The 17,286-nt window shown below is 55.3% G+C and overlaps 1 protein-coding gene across 13 annotated transcripts in view; it reads left to right on the top strand.

The window, feature by feature from the left end:
• The first annotated feature begins 4,386 nt into the window (after nucleotides 1-4,386).
• DNM1 (dynamin 1) overlaps nucleotides 4,387-17,286 on the top strand; it is a 45,212-nt gene continuing 32,312 nt past the window's right edge. For 7 of the 13 annotated variants that reach the window (XM_032865976.1, XM_032865975.1, XM_032865974.1 and 4 more), the window contains exon 1: nucleotides 4,388-4,660. In XM_032865976.1, coding sequence (XP_032721867.1) covers nucleotides 4,500-4,660 — 161 coding nt within the window. In that variant the 5' untranslated portion in view covers nucleotides 4,388-4,499. Of the gene's footprint in view, nucleotides 4,661-17,286 lie in introns of all 13 variants that reach the window. The other 6 variants (XM_032865977.1, XM_032865968.1, XM_032865970.1 and 3 more) reach the window with 2 other exon arrangements.

Raw genomic sequence — 17,286 nt, forward strand, 5'->3', positions numbered from 1 at the left:
CCGGCTCCGCTGCAGCCCCGGGCGGCTGCACCGGCTAATTCCGCCTGGATTTAGAGGCGCGAAGGTGGCTCAGCGTGGCCACCGCGCCAGGCGGGGGCCGGAGTCAGTAGGACTGCCCTTGGGTGGAAGGGCAGCCTGTACCGTGGGAGCTTTGAAGGCCTGGTCTTGGGCATAATTTATCCCGAAGGGCAGGGAGCTCTAGAGGAGGGTGTCTAGGGAAGAGTGCGACAGCATCACATCCTCCCGGCTTAGAAAACTCATTCTGGTGAGAACCAAGACGCAACCAATGGGGACGGAGAGAAGGAGCCGAGTTAAGATCGCTTAGGCTTCCCAACTAGGTCCAAGCACGCAGAAGTCTGAGAGGTCGAATGCGGGCTCGACTCCCTTCTGGCTAGGGGACCCGGGCCCCTTGGGGAGTCCTCTCTGAGCCGGTCTTTAAAATGGGTGTTCCCTCCCTGGGTGGGTGTGAAGATGATATTACGTAATGCTAAGCGCTGGCACTTGGCACTGAGTGAGCTTAGCAAATTGCCAAAGTAAAATTAAAAAAATTAAAAAAAAAACAACTAAAAATAATGCTCATGCCCGTCATCCTGTGTTGATTCATCTTTCAGAAAAGCAATCTGCAAATTCTCTATCAAGACTCTTGAACGTGTTCTGCCCTTTGACCTGGTAGTTTGGCTTGTAGGCAACGTGCCCAAGAAAATAATCAGGAGACTTTTTAAAGGCAGCAGGTCATTCATGGAAAGCATTATTTATAATGGCTGTCTGGAAAGTAATCAACTTTAGGGGAACAGCTAAGTAAATCATGGTGTCTACCTTTGAAGGAGTAGCACACAGCCATCAGAAATTATGCTTTCAAAGGTTATGCAAACACCCACGATATGTTGTGAAGTGAACTCAGCAGGTTACAAAATTGCCTACACAATTATGATCCTAGTTTTAGAAAAAATAAATATATGTGCATAGTGGGCTCATGGGGGGGTCACTTTCTTTCCTTTTTTCAATTTGCTGTAATCGGTTTGGATGACTTTATCATGGGGAGGAAATGGAACATTTTTTAGAATGTATATGACTTTGTCCTGACTCTTTTTTTTTTTTAAGATTTTATTTATTTATTTTGACAGATCACAAGTGGACAGAGAAGCAGGCAGAGAGAGAGAGGGGAAAACAGGCTCCCCGCTGAGCAGAGAGCCTGATGCGGTGCCAGAACTCCAAGATCATGACCTGAGCTGAGGGCAGAGGCTTAACCCATTGAGCCACCCAGATGCCCCTTGTCCTGACTCCTTGAAGACAAGACAAGATAATGGCTGGTAACTTGTTGGGGACACTGTTGGGGCAAAACTCATGTTAATTGCTATTAACCAATCTCTTGCTGGCAAAGGCCCCCAATGTTCAGAGGGAAAAGAGATGCCCCCTCTCTTTGCATCTGAAATGAAGTCTGAGGCTGTAGCATTACCTGGAGGCCTCTTACTTGCCTCTAATTTGAGCTGCACCTTTATCACATAATGAACTCTCATGTTCATGTAGATCTACCTCCAGACCTACTCTGCTCCAGGATTCTGCCCGTCTCTTCCCACGATGCTACTACATAGCGTGATTATTACAGTTTGGAAATATATTTTAATGCCTGATAGTACAAGCCCCCAACATTTTCATGCTTTACCAAAAAAAAAAAACAAAAACCTCTTGCCAATTCCCAATTATGTAAATAAAATTTTTTCCAGCTAAATTGCGGAATGATTTTGTTAACCCCTTCCTCCCACCCCCCACCAAATCTCAAGCTGCATATAATGATATATATTGGAGCTTCTTCTGTTCTGATGCACATAGGAATCTCCTGGGGCTCTTGGTTCTTGTTAAATGCAGGTTGTGAGCCAGCAGGCTGTGAGCAGAGCCTGAGATTCTATATCTTTTTTTTTTTAAGATTTTATTTATTTATTTGACAGATAGAGATCACAAGTAGGCAGAGAGGCAGGCAGAGAGAGAGAGGAGGAGGAAGCAGGCTTCCTGCTGAGCAGAGAGCCCGATGCGGGGCTTGATCCCAGGACCCTGGGATCATGACCCGAGCCGAAGGCAGAGGCTTTAACCCACTGAGCCACCCAGGCGCCCCTCTATATCTTTTTTTTTAAGATTTTATTTATTTGACACAGACGGGGCATAAGCACGGGGATTGGGGAGAAGGCTCCCTACTGAGCAGAGAGTCCGAGGTGGGGCTCGATCCGAGGACCCTGGAACCATGACCTGAGCTGAAGGCAGACGCTTAACCTACTGAGCCACCCAGGTGCCCCGAGATTCCACGTTTCTGACAAACTTCAGATGATGTCCAAGCTCCTGGTCTGGTACCAGACCTATAGGATGATCTCATTTCTGTAAAAACAAAATGAAATAAAATGAACATATAGAGGACCAACCAGAGAATAAACACCATAAAAGCTATAAATAGTGTTTATCTGTGGGTGGGAGGATGACCAGGAGCTTTCAAAAGACTGGGTAAAGTCTGACTTTTACAGTAAGTTTCACTACTGTAATTAGGAAAAACAATCCAGCGGGATGGCGCCCCTCTGGGTAAACATCTGCAAACTGCACCCCTTCCCCAAATTAATGGCTCCACTCCAGGCTTCATCTCTGCCCTCTCTGGTTCTCAGAGCATAATAAAGGGGCCGGGTATAAGCAGCTGCTCCGGCAGTGTGCTGTAGGTAGCTGAGGCTCCAAGTGCCCGGAGGACTCAATCAGTTGGTTTAATTAAATTCTCCTGAGCACCAAGCCAAGGCCTGGCCCCTGACAGGGATTCCAATCTCTCATCATCCCCATTACCCAGATTAGAAAACTGAGGCTCAGAGACAGGAAGGGACATGGATCACCCAGCTTGACCAAAGCCCAGGGCCTGCTCATTTTCCTCTGCCTGCCTGGAAAATCCCCCACCCCCAGATGTCCACGTGGGTAACTCCCCAACTTCCTTTAGGTCTCTGTTCACATTTTTACCAGAATCCTACTCTCACCATGCTAAACAAAGAGCAACACTACCCCCGCCCCAACCTTCCCCAGCTTTCTTGCTTTCCAAAGCACCCATCACCACCTGACAGAATCCTATTTATTGGCTCGTTGGTGCTTCGTTCCTCTTTTTCCACATATGGATATAAGCCACTTACGGATAAGGACTTTGTCCATTTTTCTCACTGTTTTATCGCTAGGGTCTAGCATAGGGTCTGGCTCAGGTAATATGCACTGAACTGGTGAGTGAATGGTGGTCTCTGATTCCCAGGGCGCTGCTCTCCCAGCAGTGCTCCCCCACCCCCACATTCACATATAGAGGGACCCCCTGATGCCCAGCAGCACAGGGTAAGCTGGCCTCTCTTTTCTAGCCTCCCTGTGGGGAGTCCAAATTAGGTTCCTCAGAATCAGAGGTGGATGGCTAGGCCTGGGGCCCACGGTCTCTCCATGTGAACGGGATACATAGGGTAGGGCTATAGGAGTCCTGGATTCGAATTCCAGTTTTACCACCACGCTGATGGGTTGAGGCAAAGACTGACACTGTCTAGGACAAGAAGTCCCAACTCTCCCAAGAAGGCCTTCCCCGGTCACGGCCCTGGCCCTTCCTGTTCATTCAGCCTGGCTTGCTTTCCTCCTTGATCTGCCTGTGACTGGCTCCTTCTCATCATCTAGGTCTCTTCTCAAACGTCACCTCCTCAGAAGACCACCCACCTCCTCCCGGACTAAATGGACCTTTTGCACCAACACAGGTACCTCTCTTCACACCCTGTTTACTTCTTCCATCACCGTTAGTGTAAACTGTTTCGCTTTTACGATTTCATGTACCTGTTTCTTCATTCACTGTCTGTCTCCACCACCCCGATGCAAGATCTGAAGGTCATGTTCACTGCTGTATCTCCACTGCTCACAACAGGGGCTGGCTTATAGTAGCTGCTCAATAAATATTTCTTGAATTAATGTTCTGTTCTATCTCCATCTAGAAACAGGGAAACTGAGGCCCAAAGGCGGGAAGGGCATGCCACCATGAGTAACCGGCAGAACCTAGAGCAGAAGGCAGCGAGGCTGAGGCCGAGCGGAACTCCAGGTCAGGAGACGTGACCTTGAAGGAGAGCCATCTCTCTCCAAGCCTCAGTTTCCTCATCTGTAAGATGGAGACAGCCATGACCACTAGCCGAGAGGTCCAGTACTAGGGGTGAAACCTTGCCCATTTCCAGGAATGATAGCTGCAGTGCAGCACCAGAGCCCCCCAAATGCGGCTTAAGCGCCCCGAAAGCCGTAGATGGAGAAAACTACAATCCCCATAGTGCCACAGGGAGCACCTGCGCACGAAGGCCAGCCCGCAGAGTCGGGGGCGCCCTCTGGCGGCATCCTGGCGCAGAGCTCCGCTCCGCTCACGGAGGGGCGGGGGTCCGCGGCGCAGACAGTCGGAGCGCGCGGCTGCAGCGGCGGAGCCGAAGCCGGGAGCGGGAGCGGCTGCCGGATCGCAGCCCGCGGGGCCCGCCGCAGCCATGGGCAACCGCGGCATGGAGGATCTCATCCCGCTGGTTAACCGGCTGCAGGACGCCTTCTCCGCTATCGGCCAGAACGCGGACCTCGACCTGCCTCAGATCGCCGTGGTGGGCGGCCAGAGCGCCGGCAAGAGCTCGGTGCTCGAGAATTTCGTAGGCAGGTAGGAGCGGCGCGCCCCGGCGCGCGGACTGCCCCCAGCCCGGGTCCCCGGGCCTCCGCCCCCGGCCAGGACGGCGCCGCGACCTCGCAGCCCTCGGCGCTGCCCCCGCGGGCGGCGCGCCCCCCGCCTGCAGCCAGACGGAGGGTGCCCCCCCAACCCCGAGACCCCCTCAGGGAAGGCAGCGCCCCCAGCTCGTCCTCAAACGTCGTCAAGCCACCGACCACGATATCACGCCCCCCTCCTCCCGCCACATCCCTTAGGGAAGACCGCGCTCTGCTAAGAGACCCTGGCGAAGGGTCCCCCCTCCCCCAGTATAGGCACCGGGGGGGGGGGGGCTGCATTACTCAGCGCCTCCCTTCGGCTCCCGCGTCCCTCGGAGCCGGCAGCACCCCAAGGGCAGTGCTCCCCAGCCCTAGGCTCCACGGAGGACAGCTCCCTCCCCCATGAGGATCCCTGGGCCGTGGCTAGAGACCCCCCTCCAAGCTGTGTCCCTGAGAGAGGACACAGCTCCCGGACATCGAGAACCAGGCACAGCCTCCCTCCTCACACACACACCTCTGCAGCTCCCGCCGCCATCCGTGTGCGCAGCGCGGCAGCGGAGGGGGGCGGATGGGGGGGGGGGGTGCTGCAGGACCAGGAGGGGGTTGGCGGCGAGACCGCTTCTGATCCTCTTGCGAGCCGCCGGCCCCTGGCTCGGCTGCCGCCCCTGGGTGGGGAGGCGTCTGCCACCGTCGCTCTCCCCCCGGGCCTGGCAGAGGGATCGTAATGGAGGGAGAAGGCGGCGGAGGGCAGAGATGACTAAGACAGGGAAGCAGGATGGCGGGGAGGGGGGAGCCATTTGCACAACCTAATCCCCCTCCTGTCTCTGATCCCCCAGGGCGCTGGGAGGGCCAGGTGGCAGGGAGTGGGGGACAACCGCTAAGACAAAAGGTCCCCGGTTTAGGGGGGCAGGTGGGGTCGTGACCCCCCCCCCAGGATCCCCAGGGAAAATGGAGGCAGGGATGGCTTTTTGGTGCTAAGAAGAGGATGGCGCCCTCCTGGGAGCGGGATGGGGGCTGAGCACACAGGGAGAGGCAGTGACACTGGCCTCCCCACTCCCTCCCTCACCTTCTTCAAAAACCCTAGCTTTCTCCCAGTGACCTTTGCTGCTAAGGAAGTACTGGCATGTGAGAGAGGGAAGCAGAGGCCCCTCCTCCCTCAGAGAGACAGCAGTTCTGAGGGGACATCCTGGGTCCAAGCCAGATTCTGCTGTGAAGCCTCAGGAGAGTCACTTGCCCTCTCTGAGCCTGTTTCCTCACCTCTATTAAGGACAGTTTCACTGGATGGTTGTTCCTACCCCTCAGATGACCTGGGAAACCCAGTGCCAACCCTGGGGCTGGAGGGAAGGATTCTGACTGGAGCAGTGTATCTGGGAGATGTTGGAAAGCCACCGTGGGGGCGGCTGGGCCCATCTGGTCAGCAGCGGGGGAGGCCGTCTGTCTCTTGGGGATGGGCTCCCATAGAGCTCCCCTCCTGCTCACGTGACCTTCAGAGCTGCAGAGACAAACGGGCAAGAGATACACAGATGGGCCCCTTCCCTGTGGCCCAGCAGTCAGGGTGAGGGGGTGGCGGGGACTTTGGACACAGCAAAGCCCAGAGGCCTTAGTGCTTTAAGAAACACCCACAGAAATGTGGCACTTTACAGTGTACAAACCACATTCCTACCTTTCGTCTGTAGAACATTAGCTGAAAGCCTGCTTATTCCTGGGCTGTGTGCTCTGGGCAGGAAGCATGGAGTGGGGGGAGGGGTGGGAAGGTGACCATATCCCCCACCCCCACCCCTGCTGAGCCCTTCTCAGGTGCCCCATACCATTTTCCCCAGGATGGCCCACAGCAGCTTCATGAGGCAGGTACCCTGATGCCCATCCTGGAGCTAAGGGAAGAAAACCCAAGGTTAGATGCCTTGCCCAAGTCCCCCAGGCAGGAAGGACAGCATCTCTTAGAGTCCAAAGCTCAGTTTCCTAATCTCAGTCTTGAGAGCCTCTGAGAGCCAGGCCCTGAACAGGGACATGCAGGTGCATGGGCCTCCATCTTCCCTATCTGTAGAATGGGACTACAGACCATTGCTGCCCTACCTGCCTGACCAGGCAGTGCTGGGCTTCAGGGAGTTCACGGGTATAAACATCCTTTGGGAAATACACGAGAGACAGCTGTTGGTGATCAGTTAGGCTTGGGGACCCATGTGTGCCAGGGCCAACTCGGCCCCTGTCTTCCTGGAGATCACTATCTAGCCAAGGCAGGTGCCAGCAAGTAGGCAACACAGTGGGCCAGCACGGCCACTGCTGAATTGGCCCCCTGTTAGCTTGTTGAGTGGAGCAAGATGTGGACTCTGTACCCCCTGAGGCCCGGGTCCTCTCACGGCCGCAAGCACCCTGGGGCCCTCTAACAGTGGCCCTGTGGGAGGAGGTGTGGGGTGTCTGGGTGCGAGCCCAGGGCAGATGAGGGGGGCTTGGCCTGAGGTGGGGGCACGGGTGGGAAAGCGTTATTTGATCCTCGTAAAAGCTAGTGAGGAGGCCAGGGCTGGGGCACCTGGAGGGAGTTCAGTCGGGCCCCTAGCCCGCCCTACCTGCTCCCTCATGGGATCCCGGCCTCTCCACCTAGGCCTGGGTCCCCAGACCCGTGAGCATGGAAACAGCTGTTCCGTCTCCATCTCCTGGGGCTTCCCAGGAGCCAACCCCCCAGGGAGAGGAAGTGGAAAAATACACCATAGGGAGCAGAGGCTGCCCCGGGCCAGCCTGGGCTCCCGGGCACCCCTGGATGGCCCTATGGTCAGCTCTGCAGCAGAAGTGGCACAGCAGCCGCCTGGGACCCTGCTAGGACTTGTCTGGATCGATGTTCCTTCTTCATCCCCCTTTTACAGAAGGGAAAACTGAGGCTAATTCATTTAATTATTCGGACATTTGTGGAGTGTCCATGGTGCCACAGCGCTGGAGAGTCTAGGTTAGAAAAGACAAAACCTTTGCATTCCACAGGGGGAAACTCTGAAATGGTAAACACAGAAGCCTGTATAGGAAGAAGACAATGAGAGAATGGGGTCCGTCCTGTGGAAGGGGAAAAGGAAGGTCAGCAATGGTTTCTAGGAAGGGGTAGCATCTGAGATGAGAAGCCGTGGGACTGAGACGAATTCTAGGTGGAGGGAACTGTTTGTGCAAAAGCCCTGGGGCAGTAACAAATTCGGCTTGTTCAAAGAACGGAAAGGAGCCCCTGTGGCTGGTGTTTGGTGTTCAAGGAAACATGACATCAGAGAGGTAGCCAGGGGTTGGATCTACAAGACCCTGAGGCTCTGGTGAGTAGTTGGGTTGATTTTCATTTCTGCCAGAAGCTTTTCAGGAGTGGAGCGCCTTGAGCGATTCCAGCAAGTGTGTAACTTGGGGAGGGGGCGGGGGACAGGTGAGGAGTCGGCTCCAGTGCGCAGGCGCTGAGGAGGGACACGGGCCAGGGCTTTCACAGCAGGAGGAGGAGAACGGAGGGGTTCAGGGTACATTTTGGAGGAAAGTCCCACATGACGTGCGGTGGATGGGATGTGCCCGGTGAGAGGAAAGGGACTCGAGGATGACGTCAGTGTCTTTGATTCTGGGTGGGTGTTGGTGCCGTTACCGGAGGACAGCAGGAGCAGGTTTGGGGGGCGGGGGCAGGACCAGGAGCTCGATTTTGAAGCATGTTGAGTCTGAAGTGTAAGGTGGGCAGTGTGGTGATGCAAGCCGGAAGCTCAGGGGAAGGCGGGCTAGAAGTGTAAATTTGGAACTCACCCATCGCGGAGAGGTAGGATTTAAACCCATGGGAGTAGATGAGATCATCTCGGGGTGAGTGTAGACAGAGGAGTGTGTGCAGGGCCCCAGGATACCCCAGCATTTTGTGAGTAGATGCCTGCTACCCTAGGCCACCCTCCTTTGTCTGCCCCCAGCTCTGCCCACCCCTCCACGACACCTGTCCGGCACCAAGAGTGGGGTGCCCTGGGACAAGATCTCAGGCTCTGCCCTCCCTCTCCCACTCTGGTGCCCAGTAGGCTGACAAATGGGTAATGCCCACCCTCCCTGCTCTCTTGGCCCCTGGGGAGGCAAAGGCTGGTGAGAATGTGGCAGAAGGGCTGAGAGCTTGGGCTCCGGAATCCGACCTGGGTTCGTAGCTCAGCCCTGCCACTTGCAGGCTGAGTGACCTTGGGCATGTTTCTGAAACCCTGCTCAGCTCCTATTTCCTCATCTGTAAAATGGGGATAATAATAGAACCTCCCTCGTGGGGTTGTGCTGAGTTGAGATAATGCCCATGAAACACTTGGGGGAGGCCTCGCAGAGGTGACGTGCCAGGTCTGTTCTGCCTGGACACAGGGCAGGCTGGGAGGCAACTGGGGTGTGAGTGGTGGCAGGGGGCCTGGTGAGCGGGCCTCTGCCCAAAGCCCAAGGTGGGGCCTGAGAGGCAAGGTTTTGGGTTTCCCTAGTGACTCTGCCTACCTGCTCAGGCTCCCTGTCTTCTTTCCTCCTACCAATCTCCTTGTCACTTGCTCCATGTTCTCATCCCAGCATGGTCTTGGTGCCAGTCTATGGCCTCTGAGAGCCGGTCTCTTGGTCATCCCCAGGCTCTCCGGTGGGGGACAGCCCACCCTTACTAAGCTCTCATCCTCTGAATGCTTTGGGATACATCTGAGTGGTTCCAATTCCCAGATTTGCATACTGAGGCCAAAGGGAATTAGGGGATAGCCTGAGACATCCTAGGTGGAAAATCACTGACTGTGGAGGGGGCAGAAGGGACTGACATTGGCTTGGCACTTGCAGCTTACCAGCCCCTGAGGATACAGCCATGAGCCAGTAGGACACATCCTTACTCTCAGGGGGCTCACAGCTGAGCAGGACAGAGAGACACTAAATCACACCAAGAGCCCTTTTGTTATGTATTTGAAGCAGGGTATGGGGAGCCTTCTTTTGAAAAGAGGGGTGTCATCGGGGGGCCAGAGAAGGCCTCCCTGAGGAGGTGGCATTTGAGGCTGGACCTGAGCAAGAAAGGGACCCAGTCAGGCAAAGGAGTGAACACACCCCAGGTACAGGGTCCCATCTGAGCCAAGACCCAAGGAGGGAAGGAGCCCAGTGGGTTAGAGAACCCAGACAAAAGACAGTGTAACCGAGCGACGAGTGGACGCCCCAGGGAGGCCAGGATGGTGACGAGGCACCCCAGCAGCCCCTCAGCGGCCACCCACACCCAGAGAGCCGACTCCCTGCCAGGCAGCCACCCTGCTCCAGTTTCTGAGCGCTCAAAGCCAGCACCTGCTATGTGCCGAACACACGTCCACAACCAGACTCACGTGCTCAGCCCAGGCCAGAGAACATCTTTTCCAAACCCCCGCCCCATCCAGGGGCCCCAAGGAGTCGGGAATGAAAGGTGACTCTGGCAGACAGCATCTGATCCAAGCTCCAATAGAATCGAGTTTCCCTGACCTTGGCTGGGGTTACAGGGTCAGAAACTCGGGGAAGGGCAAGGGGGGAGGGGGTGCGTGGGCAGAAATGGAGGCCCACGTGCCTGATGTCTAAATATTCTAGTTATAAATCAAGCTAAAGGATCGCTGAACACAATACATTCTGCTCTCCTGCCTTGACAAACCCACTTTCATAACAACCTGGCAGACTGGGTTTTGAATTTAGAATTTCAGACTCAGAGTTGCGTGCTGGGGTGTGGCGTTGTGGGGACAGGTGGCCCCTCTCCCCAGGCTGCCCCTGTCTCTTCTTACTCCAGCCTGCACCAGAAGGGGCTTCCTGGCCTCACATGCAGACACCGTGCCCTCACATCTGAGCTCCATCCACGGTGCTAGAAAGGACCCCCACCCCCACCCCCCACTTGGCAGGGCAGAAGCCTGGAGGAGGGCTCGAGACTGAGAGGGAATTCCAGAACACTCAAGTTGTGACCTAGGAAGGGTGCATAAGCTCCAGCTGGGCACTGACCCTTGGCCCCTGGGGACCCCTTGCTCTAGAGATCCAAAGAGGGACCCTTAAAGTGTGGGGCAGGGGTTCTGATTCCCCATGTCCAAGGGCAGTGCTGATTATTATTTTCTTGGAACCAACAAACTGTTAGTTGGAGGAACAGACTCTCATCCTCCGTTTTCAGGTGGTGAGATGGCTCAGAGAGGGTAGGCAACTGTCCGAAGTCCCACAGCAACGGAATGGGTACCGGTCCCCAGCCTCCGTGTCAGTTCCTCTTCACCCCCGCCCACGTGTACACGTATGACACCCCTCAGCTTCTCCTCCGCTCTCCCCGGCTGTCTCTCTGGACTCTGACCCCTCCCCGGCATGAATTCCAGCTAAGGACCAAGAGCGGTGCGAGGACGGCTGAAACCGTTGCAGGCACGAGGAAAAATGACTCCTGGTCTTGGAAGGTGTTCAAGGCAGCCTCCTAAATGGCATCTGCCCACTGCCCTGGCCGAAGGCTCTGGCAACCAACCTCCCCTCCTAGGTTGTCCTCCCCTTGCGAGTCAGGCCCAGGCCCCGTGGATCCTGCCCTCCGTCCGCCCTCCTCTCTGTTCCCCAGCTGCCCCCACCTTTGTCTTAGCTCCTGGGGCAGCCTTCTCGCGTGCCCACAACCCATTCTCCACCTGACAGCTCGGAGTCTCTCTATGGCCTCCCAGTCTGACCTCTGCTTCAAGCCCTCTTTGGCCTCTGACCTCCAAACCAAGCCCGTTGCTCCTGAGTTGGGCCCCTCAGTCCTGCCTGCCATGGCCAGTCCTACTTCCCTCTAGCCTCTCCCCGCGGGTCTGCCCTAGTATCTTGCAGTTCATGGAAAAAAATGCTCCCCCCCCCCACTCTCCTGGTATATGCTGTCCTCATCTTCACCATGCCCTCATCTCCCTCCTTCCCTGGCTCATCCTCCAAGTCTCACGTCAGCCAACACCTCCTCCAGGATGCCTTCCCTGATCACCCTCTCCCCCTAAGACCGACTCCTCAGCGTGTGGAGTAGGGGTCAGTTTTCTCCCAGGACAAGGGGCTGCAGAGGAAGAAAGAGGCCAAAGCCTTGGGCGTAGGGGTCCCGGCAGACAAGCAGCTCCAATTACGGTTCCTTCTTCTTCTTCTTCTTTTTTTTTTTTATTTTAAACCACAGTTACTTTTAGCATTTCACCTGTTTATTAGTGCCTCCCTTACATCACTCCAGCTCAGAGGCATCTGGTCTGAGCCCAGGGAAATGAGGCCACCAGGCAGGATGCGGAGAAAAATCTCAGCGGGAGAATGCACGCTCCCCTCTGACCTGAGTCCCAAATCTGCAGGAACGCAATGCTCAGTAGCACACAAAGGGCACCTAGCCGCCGGCGGGCACCCTCCATTGGAGCCTCCCACAGCCAGGATCTCAGGGCATCGCCTCAGCAGCCCTAGGAGGGAGCTGCTGGCTTGTGTCCCATTTCACTAGTGCAGAAACTGAGGTTCGGAGCAGGGAAATCATTCAATGGTGGAGCTGAGATTCTTTTGCCTTGAGCTACCAGTGGTAAGAACTGAACATCAGGTATAGTTCTGTGTCCAAGGATGCCCCTGATGAGCTGTTAGGCAAACAGAGCTGCTGCAGGAGTGTGGACTGGAGCCCAGTGAGTGTGTGGGCACGTGAGGGGTCCCTGACCTCGTCTCTTTTCATACCAGCCTCACACAGCCCCGCAAGGATCAATCTAGAGTATTAAGTGGGGGGTGGTTGCACCTGGGAGGCTCAGGTCATGATGATGATGCGGGGGTCCTGGGATTGAGCCCTGCATGAGGCTCCCTGCTCAGCAGGGAGCCTGCTTTTCTCTCTGCCTCTGCCTGCCACTCTGCCTGCTTGTGCTTTCTCTCTCTCTGACAAATAAATAAATTTATAAAAATCTTTAAAAAAAAGGAATTATTAAAAAATAAAATCTTAAAAAAGGATGCAGATTTCTTAAGCAGCTTTATTGAGGTATAATTTACATGCCATAAAATTCACCTGTTTTTGGTGCACAGCTCAATGATTTTTAGTGCATTTACAGAGTTGTGCAACCATCATCACAGTCTAATTTTAAAACCTTTCCAGCACCCCAAAAAGAAGCCTCGTGATGATGCGGATTTTCAAGCAGAGCCTCTGACCAGCAGTCCGCGAGCCCTCAGTGTTCACTGTGATTTTTATTGAAAATGATATACTGTTTACAACGGTGGTCCCCAGGTGTTGGGATGATCATGGTTTTCTTATTTTTAAATGTTTTGTGTATTTTCCGAGTATGTTTTCAGAGGGGGAACATATGATTTTTACAAGCAGGAGGCAAAAGAGAAATCTATTTCCATCTTGAAAATAGAAAGTCATGAACACTTGCAAGGGAGGGGGGAAAGAAGGAAGGAAGGAGGGAGGAAAGGATAAGGAGGAAGGAAAGATCATCGCTTTTCTTTAGTGGGAAAACGGTTTGCTGAGGAGAAAGTGTGCACTCGGAGTCCAGAGCCCTGGGTGCTCTCCTACCTAGTCACTAACTTGCGCTATGACCTTGGGCAACACTTCCCTGCCTTGTGCCTCAGTTTCCACACCAGTACAATGAGGGTGATGGTGGGAAAACTAGAGGAGCTCGTCTTCATTTTTTTTTTAAGATTTTATTTATTTATTTGAGAGAGAGAGACTGTGTGAGCACAGAGGGAGAGGGAAAAGCAGACTCCCCACTGAGCAGGGAGACTGATGCAGGACTCGATCCCAGAACCCCGGGATCGTGACCCAAGCCAAAGACAGACGCTTAACAGACTGAGCCACCCAGGCACCCCAAGGAGCTCATCTTCAGATCATCCTCTTGGCCAGCAGGGCTGCCCCGAGTGCCAGCTACATGCCCTGCTCCATGCTGGGTACTGGGGCCACTGTGGTCAAGAGAACCAGCCCAGTCCCCGCTCTCAGGACATCAGAGCATCCGGGGAAGCCAGGCCAGGACTACCTTGAAATATTCCAACCTCAGCTGGAAGCACATGGGCTGTGTGGTGTGGGCATGCCTGGGGCCTCCTGGGGCAGTGGGAACAGAGAGGGACTTGTTGCCTGGAGGCCACCTCACCTCCTCCCCACTGTATTTCTTGGCCCACCCCTCCCTTGCCTCCACCCCAGCCCTGTGCTTCAGAGGGCACCTCAGAGCCTACCTGCCTCCCTTGCCTTCCGCTTTCAGGGGAAAGATTTGGCTGGAATTATCCGGGTGCACCCGCCCGCTCTTCCGGCTGGCCCCCAGGGGACCCCCCCTTCCAACTCCCTCCCTGCTGCATCGTCTGGTGGGAGCCCAGCCTGTGTTCTCAGCTTTGCTCAGCAAGTTAGGTTCTTTATAATCGTAACAGCTACCACTTCTTCAGGCATCGAGATATGCGAGCCTCGTGGTAACCCATTTTACTGATGTGGAAACTGAGGCTCAGAGAGGTATGGCCACCAGTCCAGAGCCACACAGCTCCTGAGTGGCAGCTCTGACATTCAACGCCAGGCCTGTCTGACCTCAGAGCCCAGGAAACAGGAGACTTAGAAGGAAGGTGGCTGCTGGGTGCGAGCCAGACCAAGCTGGCTGCTCGCTGATGTTGTTTGCGCTCAACAGGACCTGGGAAGCAGGGTCCCTGAGCTCTGGCCCCAGATCTCAGGTCCTAGAGTAGAGTAGGGGAGGGTCACTCTGGGCCTTTGGTTCACTTTCTCCAGACCCCTCTGAGCAGGACGGTGTCAATTCAGACAGGGAGCATGTGGTCCTTGGAGGCCTCGAGAGATGTTTACTTTATCCTCCCTGTGCCTCAGGTTTGAAAGCGCCTCTGCAGATGGCAAGGCAAGGCCTCCTTGGGAAACCACCATCTGTCCAGAAGGAGTAGGGAGAGCTGGCAGGCCACCATGCACCCCTCCCACATGGCTCCCAGGGCTGGTGGGCCCAGCACACTCTTCTCGGTCCTCCCTCAGCCTAAGCAGGAGCTGGGTGGGAGGTGCGGGGCGGCACTGGCTGGGGGCCAGGCTGGGCTGAACCCCCACTTTAACAGAGCGCCGTGTGTCCAGGTGGAAGGCAGGAGCCGTGGAGGGGTTCAGCCATGCTCTGTCCCTTGAGCGTTGCCTGAGGACCTACCAAGGGCCAGGCCTGGGGTGAGCCTGGGAACCCAGCAGGGAGCAAGGATTCAGTCGATGTGTGAACCAGCCAGTGCTCTTTGCTGCCTGCCCAGGCGTGGGGTTGGGCCCCTCTCAGCCACCTCTCCTGTCACAGCTCCCTGCACCTCTCTGGGCCTCTGTCCCCTCCTCTAGACAGTGAAGGAAGAATGACATGGCCTCTGAAAGCTTCTCCTCTTGTACATCATTTGCACCTAACTTTTCATGGTCAGGATCTCAAGGTCCAGGTCAGTGCCTGGAGGAGGCAGGCAGAGCGTTCTGTGGGATCTCGCATTCCCTGCTGAAATTTGGGTACTCTCCTAGAGAGGGGGCTGAGAAGGGGTAGCACCCTGGGCAGACCCCTGAAGGTGCTGAGCACCTACTAGGTACCAGGCCCAAGCTAAGCTCTTTGCATGAAAAGATTCCACCGGCCTTCTTGCACCCACATGTGGTCGTGGCTAATGCCCGGTTTCTATGATGCTGGTTCGCTGCTGAAGGTTTTGAGGCCCAGAGAGTGAAGCACCTTGGCCAGACTGCAGAATGGCTTTAAGGTGGGATTTGAACCCAGGGCCTATGCCTGGCATTGGCTCCTAACCAAGGGAACATGAAAGTGACATGGGGGGGGCATGTTTAAAAATCAGGTTCCCTCTCCCCCACCCCTGCCCCACTAGATCCCAACCCAGCATATCTGAGGAACATGCATTTTTTTTAAAGATTTTATTTATTTATTTGACAGAGATCACGAGTAGGCACAGAGGCAGGCAGAGAGGGAGGGGGAAGCAGACTCCCCACTGAGCAGAGAGCCCAATGCAGGGCTCAATCCCAGGACCCTGAGATCATGACCTGAGCCAAAGGCAGAGGCTTAACCCACTGAGCCACCCAGGTGCCCCGAGAAACATGCATTTTAATAAACATGCAGGGCACCTGGGTGGCTCAGTGGGTTAAAGTCTCTGCCTTTGGCTCAGGTCATGATCCCAGGGTCCTGGGATCGAGCCCCGCATCAGGCTCTCTGCGAAGCAGCAAGCCTGCTTCCTTTCCTCTTTCTCTGCCTGCCTCTCTGCCTACTTGTGATCTCTGTCAAATAAATAAATAAAATCTTTTAAAAAATAATAATAAGCTGCCCCTGCGGGCCTCATGAGGACCTTGCTCTGAGAACCTGTGCCATGACAGAGATGAGACCTTTCCCCACCCAGGCACCCCCATCACTACCCTGGCCCTGGAGATCCTGGTGTGAGGAAGGGCTCTACTCCCACACATAGCCCTGCTCCTCTAATCTCTGCTTCCCATAAGCTGCTTGTCCTTTAAGTAGCCCTGGGGAACCAGCGACTTGGGGAAGCCTGGCCCAGACCCCTAACCACCCCTTCAGCTGGGCCCTAGGCTCCCCATACCCTCTATGCAACATCTCATTGGCCTTCAACCTGCAGGTCTGCTGGGCCTGAGCCGGCCTCTCTGTGCAGGGAGGGGGGCCTCTCAGGGAAGAGCTCTCAGGGAAGGCCCATGTCTCTGCGCGGAGGGCTTTCTGTGGGGAGTCCCATCCTTCCCAGCCCCTCCTATAGTTTCCGTGGCAACTGCTGTTGCCATGGTATTGCTGGGTGAGGAGCTGGTTGGGGGAAAGGGTGGACCGCAGGCCCCCATGCCCACCCGAGCCTCTATGAGAACAGATGTCCTATCAACACAGCCCTGGGGGTTCCCAAATACTAGACAGTCACCCCCAGAGGAGTGAGTAAAGGATGGGAGGGTTAGAGACAGGAACTGCCTCACCACCACCCCCCCTCACAGCCCCGTTAAATCCCCTCCTTCTCTGAGCTGCCTGGCGTATCTTCCTTGGAGCACGTGTCACACCGCATTGCATTATCTGTTTACTTGTCTGTCTCTCCCTCTGCATTGCCAGCTCCTCCTCCGAGTAGGGAGCTCTCTGACTCATCACATCACATCCCCTGGGCCCAGCACAGGGCCTGGCACAGAGCAGCTCCTTCCAAATCTGTCCGAGACGGAATGTAATTGAATTACATAAAAAGCCAATTCTGGCTTTTCGGGTTGAAGGAGGAGCAGAGTTCGACAGGAAACTTCCCAGTCTCTGGGGACCCACAGGCCCTTGGGTTTGACCCGTGCCCATCTGGGTGAACTTGGACAAGTCACTTCACCTGAGCCCCGGTGGCTTCATCTGTAAAATGATCATTTCCATGTCGGGGCCCTGTTTTGAGGACCAGGGGGTTCAGTCAGCATTTATCAAGTGCCTCTTACATGCTAAGCCTTGGGCTAGACAGTGCGATCCAGGGGTGAGCAGAAAGATGCAGGGCCTGCCTTTCCGAAGCTCCGTCTTGCAGAAATTAAAAGTGCTTGCCTAGCACCTGGAAATGATGAATAAAGGCAGGATTTGTCATCCTTCTCCTTCCCCATAGAAGTAGCTGACTCCTCCCTATTGGCCTCTCATCTCCCCAGAGGAGGGGCGGGGCAGGAAGAAGTGTCCCCAGGACCCAAGAGAAGGCCTTGAACCCAGGAGTTTGGGCCTACTCTGTTGTGCCTGGGACCCTCCTGGCGGGGGAGTG

Source organism: Lontra canadensis, unplaced genomic scaffold (genome assembly GCF_010015895.1).
Source record: "Lontra canadensis isolate GAN:19392208 unplaced genomic scaffold, GSC_riverotter_1.0 scaffold30, whole genome shotgun sequence".
Classification (NCBI taxonomy): domain Eukaryota; kingdom Metazoa; phylum Chordata; class Mammalia; order Carnivora; family Mustelidae; genus Lontra; species Lontra canadensis.